We start from the raw sequence: 23,143 nt of genomic DNA, 5'->3' as shown, positions 1-23,143 counted from the left end.
AGCAGGTGTCTTGAGGCCAAAATTGGCGGCAATTCGTCCAGTGGATATGATGTCACTCAAAACGAACAGTGTGTGTGTGTGTGTGTGTGTGTGTGTATGTATGTATATGTGTGTGTGTATATATGTGTATGTATGTGTGTGTGTGTGTGTGTGTGTGTGTGTATATATATATATATATATATATATATATATATATATATATATATATATAAAAAAAAAATTTGGGGCTCCACAGGAAGCTTTTGCTTCAAGAAAAGGTCCGCGGCTGAAATAGTTTGAGAACCCCTGTTATAGAAAGAAAGTCTAGAGACAGGTGCTGTTAGTTTTAACTTCAGCATCATGCCTAGCAATTGTGCGTGCTTCACTGCTGACGCTGCTGCTCCTATCACTGCCACCATTATTACTCTAACTTTCTAAATTGTTCCACAATTGAGTGCAGATGCATGGAAGAGCCAGTCAGCCTTTTCTAAAAGGTTTATATCTTACTGCTTTTGCCTTTTTTGAAATAACTTAATGGACTTGATAAGCTTTCAACATCCTTACTGTTTAGATCTCTCAAAGCTCTGCTGGGGTGGGCTGGCATTATAAAGTTCTATCTAGGTAATCCATTTATTTACACATTGGTAATATGGCTAAACCAAGAATCAAGACTGACTTTGATCGATCTCTTTGCATCTTCTTTCACTGTATGAAGAAGAGTTGAATGGTTCAACTGAATATTTTTGACAGCTCAAAAGTCTTCAGAAGCAGTGTAAACTAGGTAGAGAGTATGGTATCTGTAACACCTTATACAATTTACACTCAAATACTTATCTAATATTAAATATAGTATGAACACCACATCTCCAGGGCGTGTATTCTTGAACTGTATGAATCTGAAAAATCATGGATAACAACAAAACATACTAAAATGTAGATACCACAGAGTCTCTAGGCATTTTCTAGATATTTTGTCATACATAGATGAATGCAACTGCTGATGCCAGTCCTGCAGATATGTTGGCCATACTGTAGATACAAATGTATTGGTGGTATTTATCTTCGATCCATAAACAATCATTTGGCCTTACAGGATGCATTAGAAACTTGAAGTTCCATCATCCAGAGGTTGGTAAAAACATATACACTGTACTCTCCAGATTCACTGGAATCAAGACCCCTGAAGAAGTGGGGGGGGGGGGGATCACAATTAAAAATGTTTTAAAACTTTTCTTTACCTGAAATAACAGATTCCCTAGTAATCTCCAGGTCCTGTAGTATAACTTTATACTATAGAATAGTGGTTCCCAACCTATGGGCCACAAGACCTAAAATAATGTCCGTGGCTCTAGATTATTAAATATGGTTTTCTGTGGGAAAGCAGATGGAGACTACTGGATGTCATATGTTCTGCATCAGAATCTAGAGCTGATGTGGTCTATCCAATGCAGTTTTCTGAATCAGCACCCCAAGTAACCAAACCGAATCTCAAGTAGACCCTTTTGGTACTATTGTTGGAGAATGATCCCTGGTCAAAGTAGTCCCTGGTCAAAAAAGGGTTGGGAACCACTGCTATAGAATCACAATGCAGTCAGTGGAGCTGGTGTAACAGGGGGATTGTATGCTCCCTGTACCCTGCTCCAGTGAGTAATCTGGCTGCTGCCTGTTTGACTAACTGAAGCTTCTGAACAGTCTTCACAGGCAACCCTACGTAGAGCTCGCTGCAGTAGTCTATATGGGATGTTCTGAAGTATAAGGCAGGTCTGGGGGGCACACAATGGATACTTTAGTCTATCTTTGTCCCGAACCATAAAAAGTAACCAGATATACTTGGTAACTTATGCCAAGCTGGACACAATCTCTCAGTTTAGTTCACTGAAGGCTACATTGGTTAGGAGTCATTCCCTTGATCTTTTGTTGACCAAAATGAAGAAGCCAGAGACTGAACTTTAGATACTTGCGAAACAAAATATGTGTTCTACCAATGAGATAAAACCCTTCTCTTAATTTACTATAAGCATCACTGGCCCAGTCACATAACTACCCAAAATATGAGCTTTTATTTATTTATTTATTTATTTACGGAATTAGATGCCGCTCTTCTCACCCCGAAGGGGACTCAGAGCGGCTTACAGTATATATTTTCATACAATACATTATAATTTTAGCATAGTACAATATCAGTACAATATCAGTATTACTATATTGACCTATACCATTATATTGTAATATTATTAGTAATATTACATGTAATGTAAATATATAATTATAATTATAATATTGAATTATTATTACTACTATTATATCGTATTACATTATAATACAGGGTTAGTCCAAATGAATAGTACCCGAATGTATGTTTACTGTAACCATATTGGCCTATTCATTTTGACTAACCCTGTATTATAAATATTATATGTATATACAATATACTATATTATATTATTAGTAAAGACAAGATGGAAGTGTCTTCTGCTCCCTTCTGTCTTCGCTTTTTTTGAAAGTCTTACAAAAGGTCAGTTAGGGACTTTTTAGTGGTGACTCCCTGCCATCGATATTCCTGAGTCAGATCTGTTTCACCCGAGGAAAAGATCTCCAATATATTTTATCCATTTAGTTTAATATATTGAATTTGAGTTAATATTTATTTTAATGGTAGTCTTATTACATGTTGTTGATTTTCCCCTTAAGTTAAAAGCTGTCCTGGGAATCCTTTGAGCTTAAAAGGCTCAAGTAGAGTGAAAAAGGCAACTGCCTCCCATGAAGGCCTCGTATCCATTCTGGCTTTGAAGAACTATTTTGAACAGTCTTTGAAGAACTATTCGTTTCACATTTCTTCTAACTGCTGTTTCTTTTTATGTTTTGCACGCAGGCTAGACATGGCTCGACCTCAATTTTCTGCTGGTTTTAAATTGTGTTCTTAATGGTTTAATTAATTTTCAGGATTTTTAAAAATGATTTCTTTTTTCCCCTGTAAATTTTGTAAACAACTGTTTTAAATTACTGCAATTATATTACATTTCTTGGAATTGTTATGCAAGCCATATTTGGGAGCAAATTTTGCCAGGATAGTTACATTATGCCAGTACTTCCCCCTTTCACATATCCATCTTTAAGCCAAATACAAAGCATTGATTTTAATCTGTAAAGTCCTAAAAATCTTGGGTTTCTCAATGGAGCATTTCCTCTCATATTTACCTAGAATTTGGGTCCAGAGGGGAATTTTATTTTACTTATGCTCACTTTCTGGTGTTTAAAAACGCCTCTCCTGGGTGTAAAATGGCTCAGAAAGTAAAAAAAAAAAAAAAACTAGAAAGAAAATCTTTTTATATTCTCTAGAGAGGATTTAGGGCACTATGATTGATTTTCTTTCCACAATACTGAGCAAAGTGTGTGTGTAGTGGTACAGCCCTGCAAGATACCTTGGGATGCTAACACAGCCCTCTGCCCTTCAATAGCCACTCAATCCTATTTTAGATTTTTAAGGTGATTTATCATTTGCTATTGGATTTATTATGGTGTTGCCCTCGGCTAATTTATTATAACTTTTTGAAGAATTAATTTTATTTGCCTATAAAATCCCGTAAGTTCAGTTTGTCTTGTTCATGTGTGTCTTCAAGTTGTTTCTGACTTATGGTGACCCTAAGGCAAAGGGTGCATCTACACTATTGGATTAATGCAGTTTGATCCCACATTAACTGCTATGGCTCAGTGCTAAGGATTCCAGGGAGTTGCCGTTTGGTGAAGCGTCAACACTTGGGCAGAGAAAGTGAAAGATCTTGTAAAACTCAAATGACTCCAAAGTATTAAGCCCTGGTAGTTCAAGTGGGGTGAAACTGCATTAATTTGACAGTGTAGAACCGTCGTTCTCAACTTTTTTTTTGACCAGGGACCACTTGACTAGGGACCAGTTTGATGAGCAACGACTCTCCAACATTAGTACCAAAAGGGTTACAAATCAATTTTTGGTCAACTTTCGATTCAGTTTAGTTATTTGAGGTGATGATTCAGAAAATTGCATTGGATAGACCATATCAGCTCTAGTTTCTGATACAGAACATATGTCATCCAGTAGTCGCCATCTGCTCATCCACAGAAAACCATATTTAATGAGCCTCGACACTATAACAGGATTTCATGAGACCTGTTGCTTGTGTTGCAACAGTGTAGTAACAGTGAGGCTGTGGACCATATCTTAGTTCTTGAAGACCACTGGTGGTCCACAGACCACAGGTTGGGAACCACTAGTGTAGAAGATGAGCCCTAAGAAAGTGTGTGACTTGCCCATAGTCACTCAGTGGGTTTCCATGGTGAAGTGGGGATTTGAACACCATAATGACTTGAAGACACGCAACAACCTCCTTGTACATTGCCATGCAAAATCATAGTGTTATTATAGTGTATATTAAATAATGTATTATAAAACATATTTTATATTTTAAATTCGTTTTATAATTAAAGATATGACCAAGGAACTAGAGAAATATGTAAAACATAAAACCAGCCTGACTCAAACTAAGTACACCCATACACGTCCATATAAATTGATACGTTACATCAATAAGGATAAGGAGGTGGGAAACAATGTAACACCTTGGTTAAAGCTTGATTAGATTTTTGGAACACATAACTGCTAATCTATTTATTAATACAGAAATGTCTGTTTTAAAACAGATTTGATTAATGATAGCATTAAGACGTGTTAGCATTCCATCTTGGAACGTTTGATAAAAGCTCCGCAGGGAAGCCACTCTTCCCAGGAGCTTTGCCATTCTCAAGATATATAATAAGATAGAACAATAAACTCAACCTAGCTAGACTTCAGAATTCCTTTACATTAATCTCTCTCTCTCTCTCTCTCTCTCTCTCTCTCTCTCTATATATATATATATATATTCCATACAGCAGTTCAAATCATTTTTTATCTCACAGCACGTTATTTTTCCTTGAAAAACGTATAATAGTGTAGCTAACATACTTTATTTAGATTACTTATAGACCACTTTAATGTGGATATAAATTATAAAAATAAGTAATACTATAATGATATGTCTGTATATCTTTAAGTGATGACTTATGATGGTCCCATTAATTTCTTTGGCAAGAAATGTTCAAATATAGTTTGCCTGAGAGTTAAGCATAATTAATACTGTATCCCATATTATACCATAAACTTGATATGGACCTGATATTATTACTAAAATACAGTACTTAACTGAATGTAACATTTCCACAAAAATGATTTGATTTCAATTTTTATTTAAAGTATTATTCCTTTGATTATTATTTTTTTGCTGCTTGCTTGAAAGTTCTGATTAACTGAGAGTCTGCTGCACATAAACTGACTAAATAGTGAGGTAATATGACAAGCCTTGACTTTGGCATGCTTAACATTACTCCCCACCACAGTTTTTTAAAAATTATAACATCTTTTCTAAAATTCTCCCTTAAAGTACTAAAATATCAGCATTATTATATAGCAGTCATCTTTTCACATCTAGCTTGCTGACGTTTTTATTCACAAGCACGGCTAAATATAATCCTATCATACTATCAAGAAGTTTTGGTCTCACAGCTTCAACTAAAAAAAACCCCTCTCCTTTATTAGAAAATGTGTGTACTCTCAATGATTGGATATTATATTATATAATCATAGTTGGAAGACACCACAAAGGTCATCTAGTCAAGCCTCCTACCATTTGGGAACACACAATCAAAGCACTCCCGACGGATAGCCATTCAGCCACTGATTTAAAAACTTCCAGAAATGGAGACTCCACCACACTTTGAGGAGGCAGCATATTACACTGCTAAACAATTTTTGCTACTAAGAAGTTTCTCCTAATGTTTGGGTGGAATCTCCTTTCCTGTAATTTGACTCAATTGCTCCATGCCCTAAGCTTCAAAGCAGCAGAAGACAATCTTGCCCCCCTCTCAGTGTGACATACATTCAAATATATAACCATGGATTTCCTGTCCCCTCTCAGTCTTTTCTTCTCCAAGCTAAACACACCCAGCTCTGTAAGCCATTCCTCACAGGCTTAGCTTCTAAACCTTTGCTTACTTTGGTTGCCCTTCTCTGGACACCTTCCAGCTTGTTCATATTCTCCTTGAATTGCTTTGCCCAGAACTGGATACAAAATTATTCCATATGGGCTCTGGCCAAAGCAGAATAGAGTGGGACTATTGTATTGTATTGTTGAAGGCTTTCATGGCTGTATGTTCTAGAAGCATTCTCTCCTGACGTTTCATTTGCATTTGTGGCAGGCATCTTCAGAGTTTGTGAGGTGGGACTACTTCCCTCACGCAATGTGCAAGGCTTGATAAATCCAAGACAGGGGTTTAAATTGTTGGATGAAACATTAACAACTTTAAATATGCAGATGATACCACTTTGATGGCTAAAAACGAGGAGGAGCTGAGCATGAAAATTGCTGCAGCCAGAAAAATCAGAAGACATTTACTTCTTGGGAGGAGAGCAATGGCCAATCTCGATAAAATAGTTAAGAGTAGAGACATCATACTGGCAATGAATATCATGAGAAGACAGGAAAGCTTTGAGAAGATAATGATGCTGCGGAAAAAGGAAGGAAAAAGGAAGAGGGGCCGACCAAGGGCAAGATGGACGGATGGTATCCTTGAAGTGACTGGCTTGAACTTGAAAGAGCTGGGGGGTGGCAACCGTGACAGGGAGCTCTGGCATGGGGTGTCTATGAGATCGCGGAGAGTCAGAAACGACTGAACTAATAAACAACAAAACTTCCCTCCACCTAGACCAGGGGTCCTCAAACTTTTTAAACAGAGAGCCAGGTCACAGTCCCTGTTGAAGGGACTTCACAGTCTGTTGAAGGGCTGGATTATAATTTGAAAAAACACGAATGAATTCCTATGCGCACTGCACATATCTTATTTGAGTGCAAAAACACTTTAAAACAATACAATAATTAAAACGAAGAATAATTTTAACAAATCTAAACTTATTAGTATTTCAATGGGAAGTGTGGGCCTGCTTTTGGCTGATGAGATAGGGTTGTTGTTGTTGCGTTGTGTTTTCAAGTCGTTTCAGACTTAGGTTGACACTGAGTGAGGGCTGGGTAAATGACCTTGGAGGGCTGTATCTGGTCCCCGGGCCTTAGTTTGAGGACCCCTGACCTAGACACTATACTCCTATTGATGCAGCCTAGATTCACATTGGTTTTTTTAGCTGCTGCATCACACTGTTGTCTCATGTTCCGCTGGTGGCCTAGTAAGACTCCTAATTTACTGATATATGCTTTATATATCAGCCAAAACCTCCGAACCTTGGACACATAGCAGAATAGAGAGACCTTAATGCCACCCAAGTTATACTGCTATGATTCCACTTTAACTGTCATGGCAACATCCTATGAAATCTTGGGATTTGCATTGTTGGGAGAGGACTTTTCAGCTAGAAAAATTCTATGCATCAGCAAAGTAGGATCCCATACGAAGTTGCTATAGCAGTTAAATGTGGAATATAGCATTGTAATATTCCACATTTATAGTAATATAAAGGATGGTCTCCCACCCATAGGACTAAATTGGTACCTTCGCAATAGGTCTCCATTTGTTTCCCCAAAGGTTCAAAGTTTTCCGCCTGCTCTTCATTGGCTGACTGGAAATGTTAGGCAACCCATGACCCCTGGCTACCTCTGAGTCCTATGGTTTTATGAAACACTACCCACCACTTCCAGTCCTATCCACCCCCAGATCTCAGAGGAATAGTTTCCAAAACACGCAGTTATGTAAAAGATCAACAATTTTTCTTCGGCACAACAGAGGTAGCATATCAAATTTCTGATTTCTTTTTCAGCAAAAGAAATCGCATTAGTAACTGAGCTCGCAAATCAAAATAAATTCATGCCTGTCTGGCTCTCCGATCTACTAATTCAGCATCTTTGGGGTTTGTTGTTCTTCCATCGTTTGCTGCCCTTCATGCTCTGCCAAAACCAAAGAAAACTATAAAACAGTTTCAGATGATTAAAACAAGAACAATGAGAAATGTAACCTTTCCAGTATCAAATGGCATTATCAAGTACCCTGGTTTTTTCTTTTAAAAAAGATGGTTTCTATTATTAGAATATGAAACAGGTTAGGGTTGTTTTTTCTCCAATGGGAGGAAAAACAAAAGCACATCGTTGTTAGGAATTTCTGCATGCTCACACCTGTAACCAGATGTTGCACTAAAAATAAGACTGAAAAAAATGTGCAATCTGACTCAAAATATCCAACCAACTGGAATAGTTAGGAACAGTGAAATCAAAATATTATGACCAGTTAAATATAATTTGAATAATACATATAGGCAGTGGAAAAGTCTACACCAAAGCAATCCAACAAAAGAAATAAGAAATATTTGTGCAATACAAGATGAATGCACTCCTATGCAAGGGAAAGTCAGCAAGATGAAAATAATATAAACAAATACTGTCAGTCCTCCACATATATTAGTAGACAATTTACTTCATACAGTTAGCGTATAGGGAGTGGACAACTCCTATGTAACGGCATCTCCACTGGCTGCCCGTCTGCTTCCGGGCTAAATACAAAGTGCTGGTCATTATCTATAAAGTCCTAAACCAGTGGTTCTCAACCTGTGAGTCCCCAGATGTTTTGGCCTTCAACTCCCAGAAATCCTAACACCTGGTAAACTGGCTGGAATTTCTGGGACTTGTAGGCCAAAACACCTGGGGACTCACAGGTTGAGAACCACTGCCCTAAATGGTTTTGGCCCAGACTATTTGAAAAACCGCATCTCCGTATACACACCAGCTTAATCACTGCATTCTGCTGAGGAGACCCTGCTCTCGGTCCCACCCCCATCTCAGGAACAGTTTGTGGCAATGAGAGAAGGAGCCTTCTCTGTGATCACTCCCTGCCTCTGGAACTCCCTCTCTAAAGAACTAAAAATCCCCCCCCCCTCCTCTCTTTTAAAAAACTTCTAAAAACACATCTATGCACTTTAGCCTATGGAGGAAAGGAGGACTAATTACACCTTATATGTACCCCTACCTAGATGTAGACCACGTACCTTCGTCAGTTAGCAATGTACCATCTTGACTCTAATAATTTTAGTTGAATTTTAAAGAATTTTAAAGAATGTAATATGTTGTAAATGTATGGAATGTATTATGTCATGTTTATTTAAGCTGTTGTTTTTATAATTTTTGTTGAATTTGTTTTTGACTTAACAAAAAAGTGTTATTTTTGGTATTTTTTGTGTGTCAGGAGTGACTTGAGAAACTGCAAGTCGCTTCCAGTGTGAGAGAATTGGCTGTCTCCAAGGACATTGTCCAGGGGGCACCCGGATGTTTTTGATGTTTTACCATCCTTGTATGAGGCCTCTCTCATTTCCCCGCATGGGGAGCTGGAGCTGACAGAGGGAGCTCATCCATGCTCTCCCTGGATTCGAACCGCCAACCTGTTGGTCTTCAGTCCTGCTGGTACAAGGGTTTAACCCATTGCACCACCGGGGGCTCCTTTCTTGGTACTGAACATTTGCCATTGTGTTTTATTTTGCTGGAAGGCACCCTGTCCCTTTGAAGATACAGGGTGTGTTATAAATAAAGAATTATTATTATTATTATTATTATTATTATTATTATTTTACTGTATTGTAGCCTTCTTCACACAGTGAACTGACTATAAACCTATAAGAACATTTCTATATGAATTAATTTAAGTGGTTAAATATCGTATTCACACAGACAGAGGATCATTGCTTGTACTTGTACAAGATTGCTTTAAAGAATGCAGACATATATTGAGGGATAGATCTCCGGGCCCAAATGCTGGACCCTGCAGTCCACCCCATAGAGAAACAGAACCTGGATTTAAGTCTTGGGCCAGGTCTGACTGCAACATCCTTTCTGTATTTTTTAAAAAATTGAACATTTTACAGTCAGTGGCAGCCAGCCAGAGGTATACATGGTTACAGATGCTTCTTTTATTACTCTTGCTTTCCAAATATGTTACCCTTTCCTAGAACAAAATGGTGCTTTTATATCTCCTGCAAACCTATTTAACTTTAGGGCAACAGATACAAAATCTATTTTATTCCTGTAAGTCAGGCATGAGAATAAACTCACAATTCCTACCGGTTGATAGGAATTATGAGAGTTGAAGTCCAAAACACCGGGAGGGCCCAAGTTTGCCCATGCCTGCTATAAGTCATGCCAGTATTGTAATTTGAGTTTACAGGGCAAAACTACACATGTTCAGAGTATTATTATTTGATTTAAGTAAGTAATTCCACATGGGATGTGGAAGCAATTGTGATGCGCAGTAGAAGGATGAGGTGTGAAGACAGGATGGGAGGGAAGAAATAACAGTTATCCAAATATGTCAAACTATAGCCTAAATACATGAAATCTTGGAAGCTAAGTAGGGGCAGCCCTGGTTTGTACTTTGATGGGTGATTGCCAATGAATATCAATGAATATCATGTGCTGTAGGCTATATTTTAAAGGAACTCACAAAACAACCCAGTATTCCTTGTCTAAGAAAATTCATGAAATTTATGGAGTCACATATGGCTTGAAGGCACATGCACTGACTTAATATATATGGTTGACTAAAGGAGAGCCCAGGTAAGACAATAACATTCAGGATCTCACAGGGATGGAAGTTGTAGATTCCTAGGGACCATTGTGATTTCTGAAGTCCTGAAAAGCCCCCCAAGCTTCTCATCATTTGCAATATGTTTTCCATAGGGACCCTGGGAATATAGTAGGCCTGTATTACATAAGGGATCCATTCCAGGAGTTTTCATGGGATAAAAGCTTCGTGTAATCTGGGAATGTATTTTTCTTTTGTGATATAAACTGAGGGCATATTTACATAATGAATTCAGTTTGAAACCACTTCTAAGTGACATATCTCAATTTGTATGGGAGGGGGTATCACTGCAGTCTTCTGAGGCTGAAAGAGTGTGACTTGCCAAAGGTCACCAGTGTGTTTCCATGGATTTGAACCCTGGTCTCCAGAGTCACAGTCCAAAGGACCCAAGATAGACTTGGCCCCTTATATGTAGCCATGAGGTTTTCCCTTGGAACAGCAATGGAGATGAATCACAAATTACTTCAAACCTCACTTCACTAACAATGGCTTCAAACTACAAGAAAAGAGATGCCACCTGAACATTAGGAAGAACTTCTTAACTGTGAGAGCTGTTCAGCAATGGAACGCTTTGCCTCAGAAGGTGGTGAAGGCTCCTTCTTTGGAGGCTTTTAAACAGAGACTGGATGGCCATCTGTCGGGTGCTTTGAATGTGATTTTCTTGGTTCTTGGCAGGGAGTTGGACTGGATTCTATGACTTGAAGGGGTTTTGACATCCAATTTTGAAAGGCAGAATGGGCGAGTGCTACTGGGGTACTATGCCACATATATCTCTTCTAACTCTTCGATTCTATGCCTAGAAGGAGTTTTGACATCCGGTTTTGAAAGGCAGAATGGACGAGTTCTACTGGGACACTATGCCCCATATATAGTGGCAGTGACCATAGGAAGAAAGCATTGAGAGAAAGAGACTACTCAGAGCTAGCAGATTTGGACTGCGCCACTAGTTACATCTTGGATGGCCCTGGAAAAACATATAGTTGCTACTACAATGCAGCACCAGTGCTCTGTATATGCAAACCAGGGCTGTGATGGATTGCACTTTATTTCATCCGCAAACTGCCTAGTCAATAGAGTAAGGTTGACAGATTTCTGACCCTCCCCTCCTCACACTAACATGTAACATTTGTACTTCTCATTTGTATCTTCTCATGAGTTGGTAGCAGCTTCATTTGTGAACTAATCCTGTGGATTCCACCAACAATTTTGTGGATTACAATCCAATAGGCTGGAAAAAAAGGACACTCTAACACATCACCCACATTAAGACTCACTACAGTTCATGGCAGTTCAATTCAAAGCAGCTACTTCATTAAGGTCTGCATTCCTTTCCACTGCAGAAGCAGATAATGAACAACCCACTCATAATGTATTATTCAGTTCAGCTCACAAAATATCCCCATCACACATGGGGAACTTGGGTTTTTTTTAATCACTTAATGAAGTACCTGGATGTCTTCAAACTCAGAGGAGAGGGGACGACAGCAGATTATATATTCTGGTTTTTTATGAAGTTGAGGGAGAACATTTCATTCTTCCTCCAGGCTATGCGTAAAATTATAGCTTTGCTTCCCCAAAATTGCACCAACTTCATTCCTTCATCTACAATGCCTTTACAAAAAAAAAAAAAAAAACTACTAAATTCCTTAGCCCCGTAGGAATTTTGCATCTCTCCAGAGCTGAGGCTTCTTACCTTACATTCTTCCAATAAGCTCACTTTTTTCTAGTCGAGTCTTGTAGGCAACTCAACACAAAAGCACTTGCGTCTAATTGTGCCCTTCAAGTCTTCGGAAAACCGACCCGACATGCTTCTGTTTTGCTGGGAGAAGTTTTAGCCAATTTTTTTTCAAAGAGGTCTGGAAGAGGAGGAGCTGGAACACCAGCCTTTTCACTCAAAAGATTTCACGGCCATTTAGAGGGCTTTTGCTTTCACTGCACAAAAGTTAAATCTGAGCATAGAAAGCATTTTCCCCTCCTCTGTCCCGGAAATCAGTATAACCAAAACCAATGCGAAGCTGACGAGAAATGCTTCTTCCATGTGTTCTGCTTGGCAGACACCGCGAGCCATTGCGAGGAAACACGTGATGTTTATAAATACAATATAGCTGATGTTGTCATAACCTCTCAATGACAAAGCACCAGGATAAAGCAGACAGCAATGCAGTGGGAAAGATGAGGTTTGTGTCCTTTGGACAGTCTAGAGCCAGCAGACATGCATCCGTGACTGCTCCCAAGGTAAACAAGACATTTTATTAGAAGTAGGTGGATCTACAAAGCACCATATGGGACCTTTTAAATATATTCTAAATAGTTACAGCCATACCAGATTTCCCAGCACTAATTACTTAAATATCTGCTTTCTGTACCAGATATGGTTCCAATGTTGCAATCCTGATGGAACTGACTTGATGGGATCACAGTCCGTTCTGGATAATTAAAGAAAGGGAGGAAAGGAAACAAGAGGCTTGATCCCGAGCATTGGCCTGGCTTCCTTTCCTTAAAAAAAGACTCACATCCCAAACACTATAATTTTCTTCATCTTGTTTTATTTATTACCATCATGCCCTGCTTCCAGGAAGCATCTGGGAGACTTCCAAAAAGACTTGGGCTCTGTTCACACAGAGTTTCATATGGTCAGTAAATCCCATTGAGTTCTTAATCACAATCTGCATCCATTAATGCTATATGGCAACCAGGCTACTTCCTTTGTGTTCCATTTCTGAAGTTTTTGGAGATACCTGATTGGTCACTGTAGGAATGGGAATGCTTGAGCACAGAAAATCTAATGCAGCAGAGCTGTCTTGTATATTTATTGCTATTGTTGTTCTTGGTGATTCCTCAAACACTCAAAAGCAGAGTGTTTGAGGACCAGGACATCCGTAGGGATACCAAGGTGCTTGTTTATAAAGCTATTGTCCTCCCAACCCTGCTATATGCCTGCAAAACGTGGACTATTTACAGACGTCACATGCAACTCCTGGAATGATTCCATCAGCGTTGCCTCTGAAAAATCCTGCAAATTTCCAAGGAAGACAGGCGGACAAATGTCAGCATGCTGGAAGAAGCAAAGACTTGAAGTGATGGTCCTCTGCCATCAACTCAGCTGTACTGGCCACGTTGTCCGAATGCCCGATCACCGTCTCCTAAAGCAGTTGCTCTACTCCGAACTCAATGATGGAAAACAGAATGTTGGAGGACAGGAAAATAGATTTAAAGATGGGCTCAAAGCCAACCTTAAAAACTGTGGCATAGACACAGAAAACTGGGAAGCCCTGGCCCTTGAGCGCTCTAGCTGGAGGTCAGCTGTGACCAGCGATGCTGTAGAAATGGAAAAGGCATGAATGGAGGGTGAAAGAAATGTGCCAAGAGGAAAGCATATCAAGCCAACCCCGAGCGGGACCACCTTCTCCTGCGGGAGAACATGAAGGTCAAGCACAGGGCTTCACAGTCATCTATGTACCCACCACCAGGACACCACACTTAGAAAACAATCTTACTCGGACAACGAGGGATCGCCTAAGTAAGTAAATAAATCTTGGTGATTATTAGCCTTTGATAGGGGGAATCTCCTTTCCCAGTACTATAGGAGAACTGAAAAGACCAGGCTTGCTGTATTAAGGAAAGGGAAAAAGAAATGGATTTCTGTCGAGCTCCCAAAACAGACCAGACATTGAACAGAATTCCCTGAGTTAGGAGCTGGTACACACTAATATACATGTTCCATCTAATATTTCTATTGACTTATTTCCTTCCCAGATTCCTTTCCTAGGTATATTTGATATGTCACAACTCACCCTTCTCTTCTCCCTTTTCCTGCCTGTGGATCCTCTGTATTTCAAGGTGGGACTATAGCTGAGAAAGACACATGGAAACTGCGCCAGTGCAGAATGAAATGACTCAACTATTAACAGGTTCATTCTATAGAGACCACTTTATACCTCTTTTAGAAGTGCTGAATGGGTTGTCAACATGGTTCTTAACCTGTGTTCAAGGTGCCGATGATGACATTTAAATGTTCAAAATGACTTGGAGTCTCAATGCATATCTTTTTTAAGAAGACCTCCTGTAGTAAAGCTTCTTTTTTAGACGATTCCTGGCAACTATCCCCCCATCTATATTTACCTCAAAAGTAGTAGGTAAATACTACCAAGGCCAGGCTCTAATTCTCATTTTTTGGGGAGTGGGGGTGAGATCATGATCTTTGTTGCCACTGCCTCCATAAGCCATTGCTGGCTCCATTATTTAGGTGACTTAGTCACCTCTTCCCAGCTTGGAAGGCATTCCCTTCCCCCTTTAAACCTTCCCAAGAGCTACTCTGCCATGCATGTATTGGTGGCCTTACCAGTAGCTCTTTTTAGGAAGCGAGCAGGGTACATGCTGCATCCATTGTTTAGAAAAAGCACAGAGGAAGTAGAGTTGTGCATGTGAGGCATGTTCTTCACAAGTAGAACATGCCCTCAGTTGCATACATTTCACCTTCCAATGTTAAGAAAATGACAGTACTGGAAATAGTAAGAACAAGCTTGCACACTTGTTCTTTACAATAGTCAGGTGGAAGGGTACCACTTTTTCATGTCAGGAGCGACTTGTCACTTCTGGTGTGAGAGAATTGGCTGTCTGCAAGGATGTTGCCCAGGGAATGCCTGGATGTTTTACCATCTTGTGGAAGGCTTCTCTCATGTCTCTGCATGGGAAGCTGGAGCTGACAGATGGGAGCTCACCCCACTCCCTGGGTTCAAACCTTTCAGTCAGCAGTTCAGCTGACAGCAGGGGCTCCAGGCTACCACTGGTGCTGCACATAAAGTAAACATGAGGAGGGAATCACATCACCTGATTTTCTGGCCCTGGCCTTGATGTTGCTACACCATTCGATCTCTACAAATTAACCAGAAGGATTGTGAGGGCCATGCACATCTGTAAACACTCTATATAATTTAGAGCCCAGCACAGATCACATGGAGTTTTTATGTACACATAGATGGAACCACGCAGCATCCCTTTGCAAATCTTTTGGCCAGAGCTCTGAAAAAAATATTTTCCTATAGTACTCAAGTTGGCTGAGGGGGTTCCCAGAGCTGTAGTCCAACTTCTATTTCTGGTTGTTGCATAGAGAACTTATGGCAGGCTGAGTGAGATGTAGACATTTGGTGGCAGAGCATGAAAAGAACTTTGCAATGTTACAATTTTAGAAAATTGTAAAAAAGAGGGAATGACACTATGCATTTCGAAAGAACTAAGTTGTGTAAATGGAAAATGCCATGATTCTAAATGAGCTACCAACATGTTTCCCTGAAAACAAAATTCAAACTGAAAGTTGAGGTTCTCTTTCAGACACATTGAAGGAATTTCCATGGGAATTTAATAAGAACAGCAGTGAAGTTTATCAGGAGAGGTTTTATATCTCTTCAATTAAATTCAGAACCACCTTGGGATATGGTGCAATGCCAAGATTTTCTCATTTTTCTCTTTAATGAACTCATCCATTTTCCCCTCATGAACACCACCAGTAAGAGAAAACCCTGCATTACCCAGAAAGAACTCTGTTTATTAGACATTTTCCAGTAAAGGATTTTCACCTCACAAATCTGGAGGCAGATCTAAACAGCTGTGCCAAAGGTATGACTTCTAACTGGTCAGGTCTCCATGTAACAACTGTTGCTTAAGAAGGTGGGAATGAAATGAACCGTCCATTCCTCGGTGCTCATATTTACAAGTCCTCCTGGAGTCCCAATGTTTGGAGATCAGGACAATCTTATAGCAGTGGTTCTCAGCCTGTGGGTCCCAAGGTGTTTTGGCCTACTACTCCCAGAAATCCCAGCCAGTTTACCAGCTGTTAGGATTTCTGAGAGTTGAAGGCCAAAACATCTGGGGAGCCATAGGTTGTGAACCACTGTCCTATAGAGTAGCCCTAGGCCAGGCTTTAGAACAGCTGGTTAATCAACAGCAGCAATAGATCACACCTATCAAAAGGTTGGCAGTTTGAAGTCTGGGTCAGGGTGAGCACCTGACCTTCAACCCAGCTCACTGTTCATCTAAGCAGTTCAAAAACAGCTGTGGGCTGTGAGTAGAGAAATTAGACACTGCTTAAGCAGGGGGTATTTTACAGCTCCATAAAAAGGAAATACCAGAAAATGTCAGTGATCAAAGGAAGGAGGAAGTCTGTGATCAAGGGCTCTTCATTATAGAGGATGACCCTAACGTCATAGAACCCTAACGACAGCACCCTCCTGTGACCAGAATTGAGCACAACCTCCAAGACACCAAAGTTGGGGAAAAAATGCCGACAGATCTATTGTCTGTCCTGTCTGTTTAACAGCATTGAATGTTTGCAATGCATGTGTTCTGTGATCCGCCCTGAGTCCTCTTCGAGGTGAGAAAGATGAAATATAAATGCTGTAAATAAATAAATAAATAAATCCCCATACACTAACCTTCTGTCCCAAGATGTTGTATAAGTTACTTTCCTTTCATCAATCTTAAAGCAAAATATAACTTCTAGTTCAACTGAATTCTGTGAATAGAATGGCAAGGAGGCATCTTCATGTCAACTTCTGATAAATTGTTGATCCTTGGAGGGATGATGCAAAAAACAGGGCAATTAATCTGCCTACATTTGCAGCCAGTTAACTCTGTCCCTCGTGTATATTTCAATGTTGAGTGGGCAAGTCACGAATCAAAAGTTCACTCATTAAAATTAGTCTATGAAAGTACTTTAAGATCCAAGACAAATAGAAATAGCAACCCTAAAAATCTAAGCTCAGTTTGCATTTAACTTGCACTGCCATGCAAACATACCTATGGTACTTCTGCACATTTGAATCAAGGCATTAACTGAGACATAGCCATCCTTCCAAAACGTAAGACTTTGCAATGTCATTCCTCATTAAAAATACATACAAAATGTGTGAAATGGGGGATTGTAAATATGTACAAGAAAAGCATCCATGAATGAAAATTGTGTACAGTAGGAAGATCCTTTTAGGAAAAACACACATGTTTGCAATATTTTCTAGAAACTGTAAAAAGTTTTACAAAGTTTGGAAAGAACCAAACCTAACATTAAATAAGCAGAAAGAGATCAAAGATTTACATATTCTGGGCATTCTTATACAGCCCTTTAATAAGCATCTTAGAATAGTTTATCTATGGCCTTCTTGTACTTGTTACACATTAAATCAATTGCTTTGCTTCTCATCATACTCATCCATTTTGTTGACCTCTGGAGAAAAGATGGAGCAAGGGCCCAATTCACCCTCTTCAACTCATATGGTGATTTGTGTGGATTTTGTATAATGAGTTTACATTTGGCAGCCAGTGTAGCAATCAGATGATACGGCTTTGCTTCTCATTATCTGGTTTGCAGCACAAGTCATGTATGCTACACAACCATTCGTATAAACATTCCCGACTGCAGCACATGCAACTTTCTTCCAACTATTTATTGCAATACACTTAACTAATTCAGTACCTCTCATCATGAAATCTAAAATACTCCAATAGTCTAATAGTGAAACCTTTCCTTCAATGTACACACATTTTTGTTTCATGCACAAAATATTTAAAATTTTGTATATAAAATTACCTTCAGGCTATGAGTATATGAAACAAATGAATTTTGTGTTTAGACCTGGGTCCAAGGTGCCTCATTATATATGTGCAAATGTTCCAAAATCCAAAACCATCCATAATCAAACAACTACTGGTTCAAAACCTTTCAGATAAGGGATACTCAGTATGTGAAATGTTTTCAAGTCACATTTATCCTCAGGGTAACCCAACAAGGCAGGGCACTAATTTTTGACAGGACAGATTGCAATAAGAACCGAAACTTGCCTGAAATCACATAAGCACCCAGTGGCAGAGGTGCAATTTAAAGTCTCTTCTAATATTTTTGCAGTTTTAGAGCAGCCTTACTCAAAATGGTGTAAGTCCCATCATTTAGGACTGAGAACTGTTGGAGAGTTAGTCTACATCTGGAAGACGTAAAGTTGGGTAACTTATTTGCTTCAAATTATCTAAGAAATGCTGATTATCTGGAACCTTATCTCAACATTTTGGTTATGAAAAACATACAATGACTAGAAGTATATGACTGACTGCTAATAACTTGCTTCTGAAAATGAATACCTTGAAAAAACAGATTTCAACACGAGAATTATTGAGGCATTTTTAAAAAAATACAGCAATCTTGCATATTACATAAACTAATAGTATGAGGGTTTAGTTATACGCAAAGACCCCCCTCTCTGTGGCAAAAAAAAAAACAAAAACAAAAAAACAAGAGCAGCAATAAACCAGGCTAACTCATATTGAGCTCCCAAGAACAGGTGCCAAATCTGCTGGGAAGCCCAGCTTTGTGGATGCCTCTCTAGGCACAGGAAGGAAACCAACTCTTTTCTCAGCAGAAAGAAGTGGTGGAAGCCTGGCTGAGGAAGGAGATGATTTTGTTCTCGGTGAAGGAAAGCAATGGAAGACCCGCTGTACTTCTCTCGGCAGAGGAAAGATTTTGTCACTTTCGTTTGCTGAGTAAAGCAATTAAAGTCTGACTGCACTTCTCTTAGAAGAGGAAGGAAATGAACACCTTTTTTGATAGAGAGAGGGATGTGACTCCACACAGTTAAGCTTCCCACCAAATTTGGCATGTAGGGAAGGGCTGCATTTGAAAGCTTAGCACAGGCTGCCTGCGCCCCAATATGTGAGCTTTCTCATCACCTTCTCTACCTTCTGTGGATCAGCAGATGACAAGGGGGCATGTTGATGATACAGAAGTCAGCATTCAGTGGCATGGTGGACAGGCAAAACAAACCAACTATCAAAACCACTCTCCCAAAAAAAGGGTTGCAGAATTTTATGCCAAAATCGTATTATGTGAAGACTTCCAGAATGGAGTCTCATGTAATATTCAACCCTACTGTACATTTTCCTCTCCTCCACCCTGGCAGAACTGGAGTCATAAAATACTGGAAATTCTGCCCACTGCAAGGGCAATAGCCTTCACATGGAAGCTTAATCATGGGGAAAATGATGAAGTTGCAAGTGGTAACTTTTCTTCTTATAAAGAATGAATGTGCAAAAAGCTCTCACAATTCTGATGAGGGGAAACCAAATTAATTTATATTGTTGTTGTTGTTGTTACTATTAATATTCACTCTTTTACCACCAAAGGTTTAAAAGTAGAAAAAATCCCTATTAACCATCCCCCAGTTTTATTGTTTTTGAAAAACAACTGGTAGCCAAATAACTAGGAGTGGAGAGGTTTAGATATGCATGCCAGTAAGATAAGGCTTGGCCAGGCCCAAAAGCAAGCTAAACTTGAACTTCAGACACAATGGCTTATCATTTTTGTATTATTCTTACTCCCCCTGAAAGAAGAAAGAAACAAAGTAGGCACTAAGGAAGTAGAAAGAACAAATACGTTATATATCTGTTTGCTTGTTTAAATAGTATAGCTAATAAAACTTCCTACAGAAAGGACTTCCTACTTACACTGAAGCGCCCAGGTCATGTTATTTGAAAAATTAAGTAGAGAAAGTTGAGAAGCTCTCTCATTTTGTGTGTGTGTGTGTGTGGGGGGGGGGTTGTGTGTGTCAGGAGCGACTTGAGAAACTCCAAGTTGCTTCTGGTGTGAGATGTGAAGGAATGAAAATTACATGTAGTTGACATCTTTAGCAATCCACACACTGCCTTGTTAGAGAAAAGGTATGCCACACAGATGATCAGTAAAGAATAAGGTGTTTACTCTTTGTTAAGCAGGGCAACATAATATGCAGTCATGTGAACAGTTGCATTGACTCAATGTCCTTTGAGAGAGATTCACATGTTCCTTGGGTGTCCCTGTGAGAGATCTTCCTCCAGCAGCCAAGAAGCAAAAATACTACTAACTGTCCTGGCAAGCTTCTGCACAGAAAACAAACATGTAACTGTTGCCAAAACTCCCAGGCTCAGCTAGCTTCAGGGCGTGGCCCAACTAATCAGCTTTGTGCTTCGCACTTTTCAGTTAACACACTCACTGATTTTTACATGCTCCAACATGAGATAATTGGCCGTCTGAAAGGACGTTACCCAGGGGATGCCTGGAAGTTTGATGTTTTACCATCCTTGTGGGAGGCTTCTCTCATGTCCCCGCATGGGAGCTGGAGCTGACAGAGGGAGCTCAACCTGCTCTCTCTGGATTTGAACTGCTGACCTGTTGGTCAGCAGTCCTGCCAGCAAAAGAGATTAATCTATTGCGCCACTGGGGGCTCCAGCTCTCTCGATAAAAGGAATAAACTAAGAAAGAAAAGTAGAATATGTATAAAAATATGTATAAAGACTCAAATCTCTGTGTCTACAATCCTTGGCTCTGGAAAGAAATAGTTCTTCCCAGAGTACGGGGAACAGTCTCCATTGTCCTAAGAGTTGTAGTGAATTCTGGGAGTGGTAGTCCAAAATTACCCCAAGCTCTGTTTATTCCCTCAAGGCCAATTCTTTATACATCAACAGAGTCTGCCAATACTTCTGTGTAAGGGTTTTGCATCTGTTAAAGCAATTAAAGTCGGTATTCTCAAAGGCCAAGAAACATTTCCCCCTTGAACTTCCTTACATCTTGTTGCACTGGAAATCACACAAACAAAAGCCCAACAATGATGACAACAACTGATCTGTAGCTCAAAGAAAGAACAAGAAGCCAAATGGGATGTTTCAGAGGAAACCTTCCAGGCTAAAAAACTGTTCCTGACAATAGAATTGGCTCTGTCCACAGCATATGATCCCACCTTACAAAAATGCACCAAGTTCGTCTGACACATGGTATTAGCTAACATTTATTTTTCTTTTAAAACAAACTGGAAACCCGTTAACTACTTTTGATGGCAGAAAAAGGAGCCTTGACTTGTTATTAAATACTCTTCCTGGAAGAAATCTCCTTTTGTGCATACATTGATGTCAGAGCTAGGAAAAGTTCTTTTTTTGGACTATGACTCACAGAAAACCCCAACCATGCTGGCTGGAGGATTCTGGGAGGTATAGTCCAAAAAAGTATCTTCCTACGCTCTGACAAAACGCAAGTACCATCACAAGTACAGTCCAAGGAAAGGGAATAAATAGCAATGCCCACGCACCCACATCCATCTTGCCTCTCTCCCTGTCCTGCTACCGTCTTCCTTGCTGAGCTTTGCAGTCACCTCCCCTCCTTGCTCCGCTCTCCGATTGCTTTCTACGAGTTAACAAAAGCCAAGGCAAACAGGCAAGAGAGCTTCCGCACAAGTTCTCAGTCCGTCTTCCTTCGCGAACTCTTTGAAAATACTTACCTGATAGAGCTGCTGCTCGAATGTGAACGACAGCCCAGCCATCTCCCCAACGGCTGCCCAAGTTTAACTCTGCTTAGCTTGTGAAAGCTAATAAGATCACAGCTCCTCCGAATGAGCTGGCTGCCGATCAGGAAATGAAATTTCTTGGCAGAGGTGCAATTTTAACATGCCACCTGCAGTGTGACATACCTCCACAGAGTCACCAGAGAGCCCGGCACACGTAGAGAGAAACCGGTTCATGAAAACCAACAGCTCACCGCCATATATATATATATATATATGCGCCCCTGCTATGTTAATAACTTTGGCAATGCTTTAACACGCACAAGCTCAAAATGGAAAACACTGAAGTATGCACTCAAAACAGACGCACAGTTATAAGTCTATTTTTACAGGTGTTTGCTACAATATTTGAATCCACTTCTAAGTCCTACATGACCTCTTTAAAATACTCAAGAAGCCCACTTGCTGTTCATGCTTTCATGGGATTGGTGTAACGAAAGCATTTTGTCCAAAGATGCACACACAGAGAGACATATCAAAAAGCATTGTCACTACTCAAGAACCTATGTATCAATGACTACTAGAATTTTAAAACCATGTTTTCTACCATCAGCCATTTATTGTCACTTCAGGAATCTGATGGGTAGGAAGGCAACTTTAAATAACTGCCCCATTATTATAAAAATTAATTAAATGTGCCTCTTCTTAGTGCTTTTTTCATGTCAGGTGCAACTTGAGAAACTGCAAGTTGCTTCTGGTGTGAGAGAATTGTCCGTCTGCAAGGATGTTGCCCAGGGGATGCCCAGATGAATGATGTTTTAGCATCCTGTGGGAGGCTTCTCTCATGTATCCGCATTGGGAGATGGAGCTGACAGAGGTAGCTCAATCTGCTCTCTCTGGATTCGAACTGCTCACCTGTTGGTCAGCAGTCCTGCCAGCACAAGGGTTTGCGCCAGCGGGGGCTCCTTTCTTAGTACTGAAGAAGAGATAGTAAAGTAATTTGGGGAAAATTTTCAGGAAAAAAATTATCTCTGAGGCTTAATATTCTACAGCCTGCAGGAAGTTATTAGTAGTTTCAATAATTTAAATTGTGTGGACGAACCCACATGATCCATTTGTATGCTCACTCTACAGTCATTTATGCTGACCACACATTTTATTTTATTGTTGGCCCTTGACATTTGCAGGTTCATCTTTTGCAGATTTTATTATTTGTGAATTTGATTAATATGATC

General features: G+C 39.8%; 1 protein-coding gene across 14 annotated transcripts in view; it reads right to left on the bottom strand.

Moving 5' to 3' along the window:
* Positions 1-23,143, bottom strand: part of KIAA1217 (KIAA1217 ortholog) — a 469,454-nt gene that overhangs the window by 76,078 nt on the left and 370,233 nt on the right. Inside the window, exon 1 of one of the 14 annotated variants that reach the window (XM_060782399.2) lies at positions 21,906-22,015. The exons of 12 other annotated variants lie outside the window; for them this stretch is intronic. In XM_060782399.2, coding sequence (XP_060638382.2) covers positions 21,906-21,947 — 42 coding nt within the window. In that variant the 5' untranslated portion in view covers positions 21,948-22,015. Of the gene's footprint in view, positions 1-12,310; positions 12,607-21,905; positions 22,016-23,143 lie in introns of those variants that run through there. One more of the 14 variants, XM_060782402.2, reaches the window with a different exon arrangement.

This window comes from Anolis sagrei, chromosome 6 (assembly GCF_037176765.1).
Source record: "Anolis sagrei isolate rAnoSag1 chromosome 6, rAnoSag1.mat, whole genome shotgun sequence".
Classification (NCBI taxonomy): Eukaryota; Metazoa; Chordata; class Lepidosauria; order Squamata; family Dactyloidae; genus Anolis; species Anolis sagrei.
Note: the sequence above shows the minus strand (reverse complement) of the source record. Positions and strands in the feature narration are given on the sequence as shown.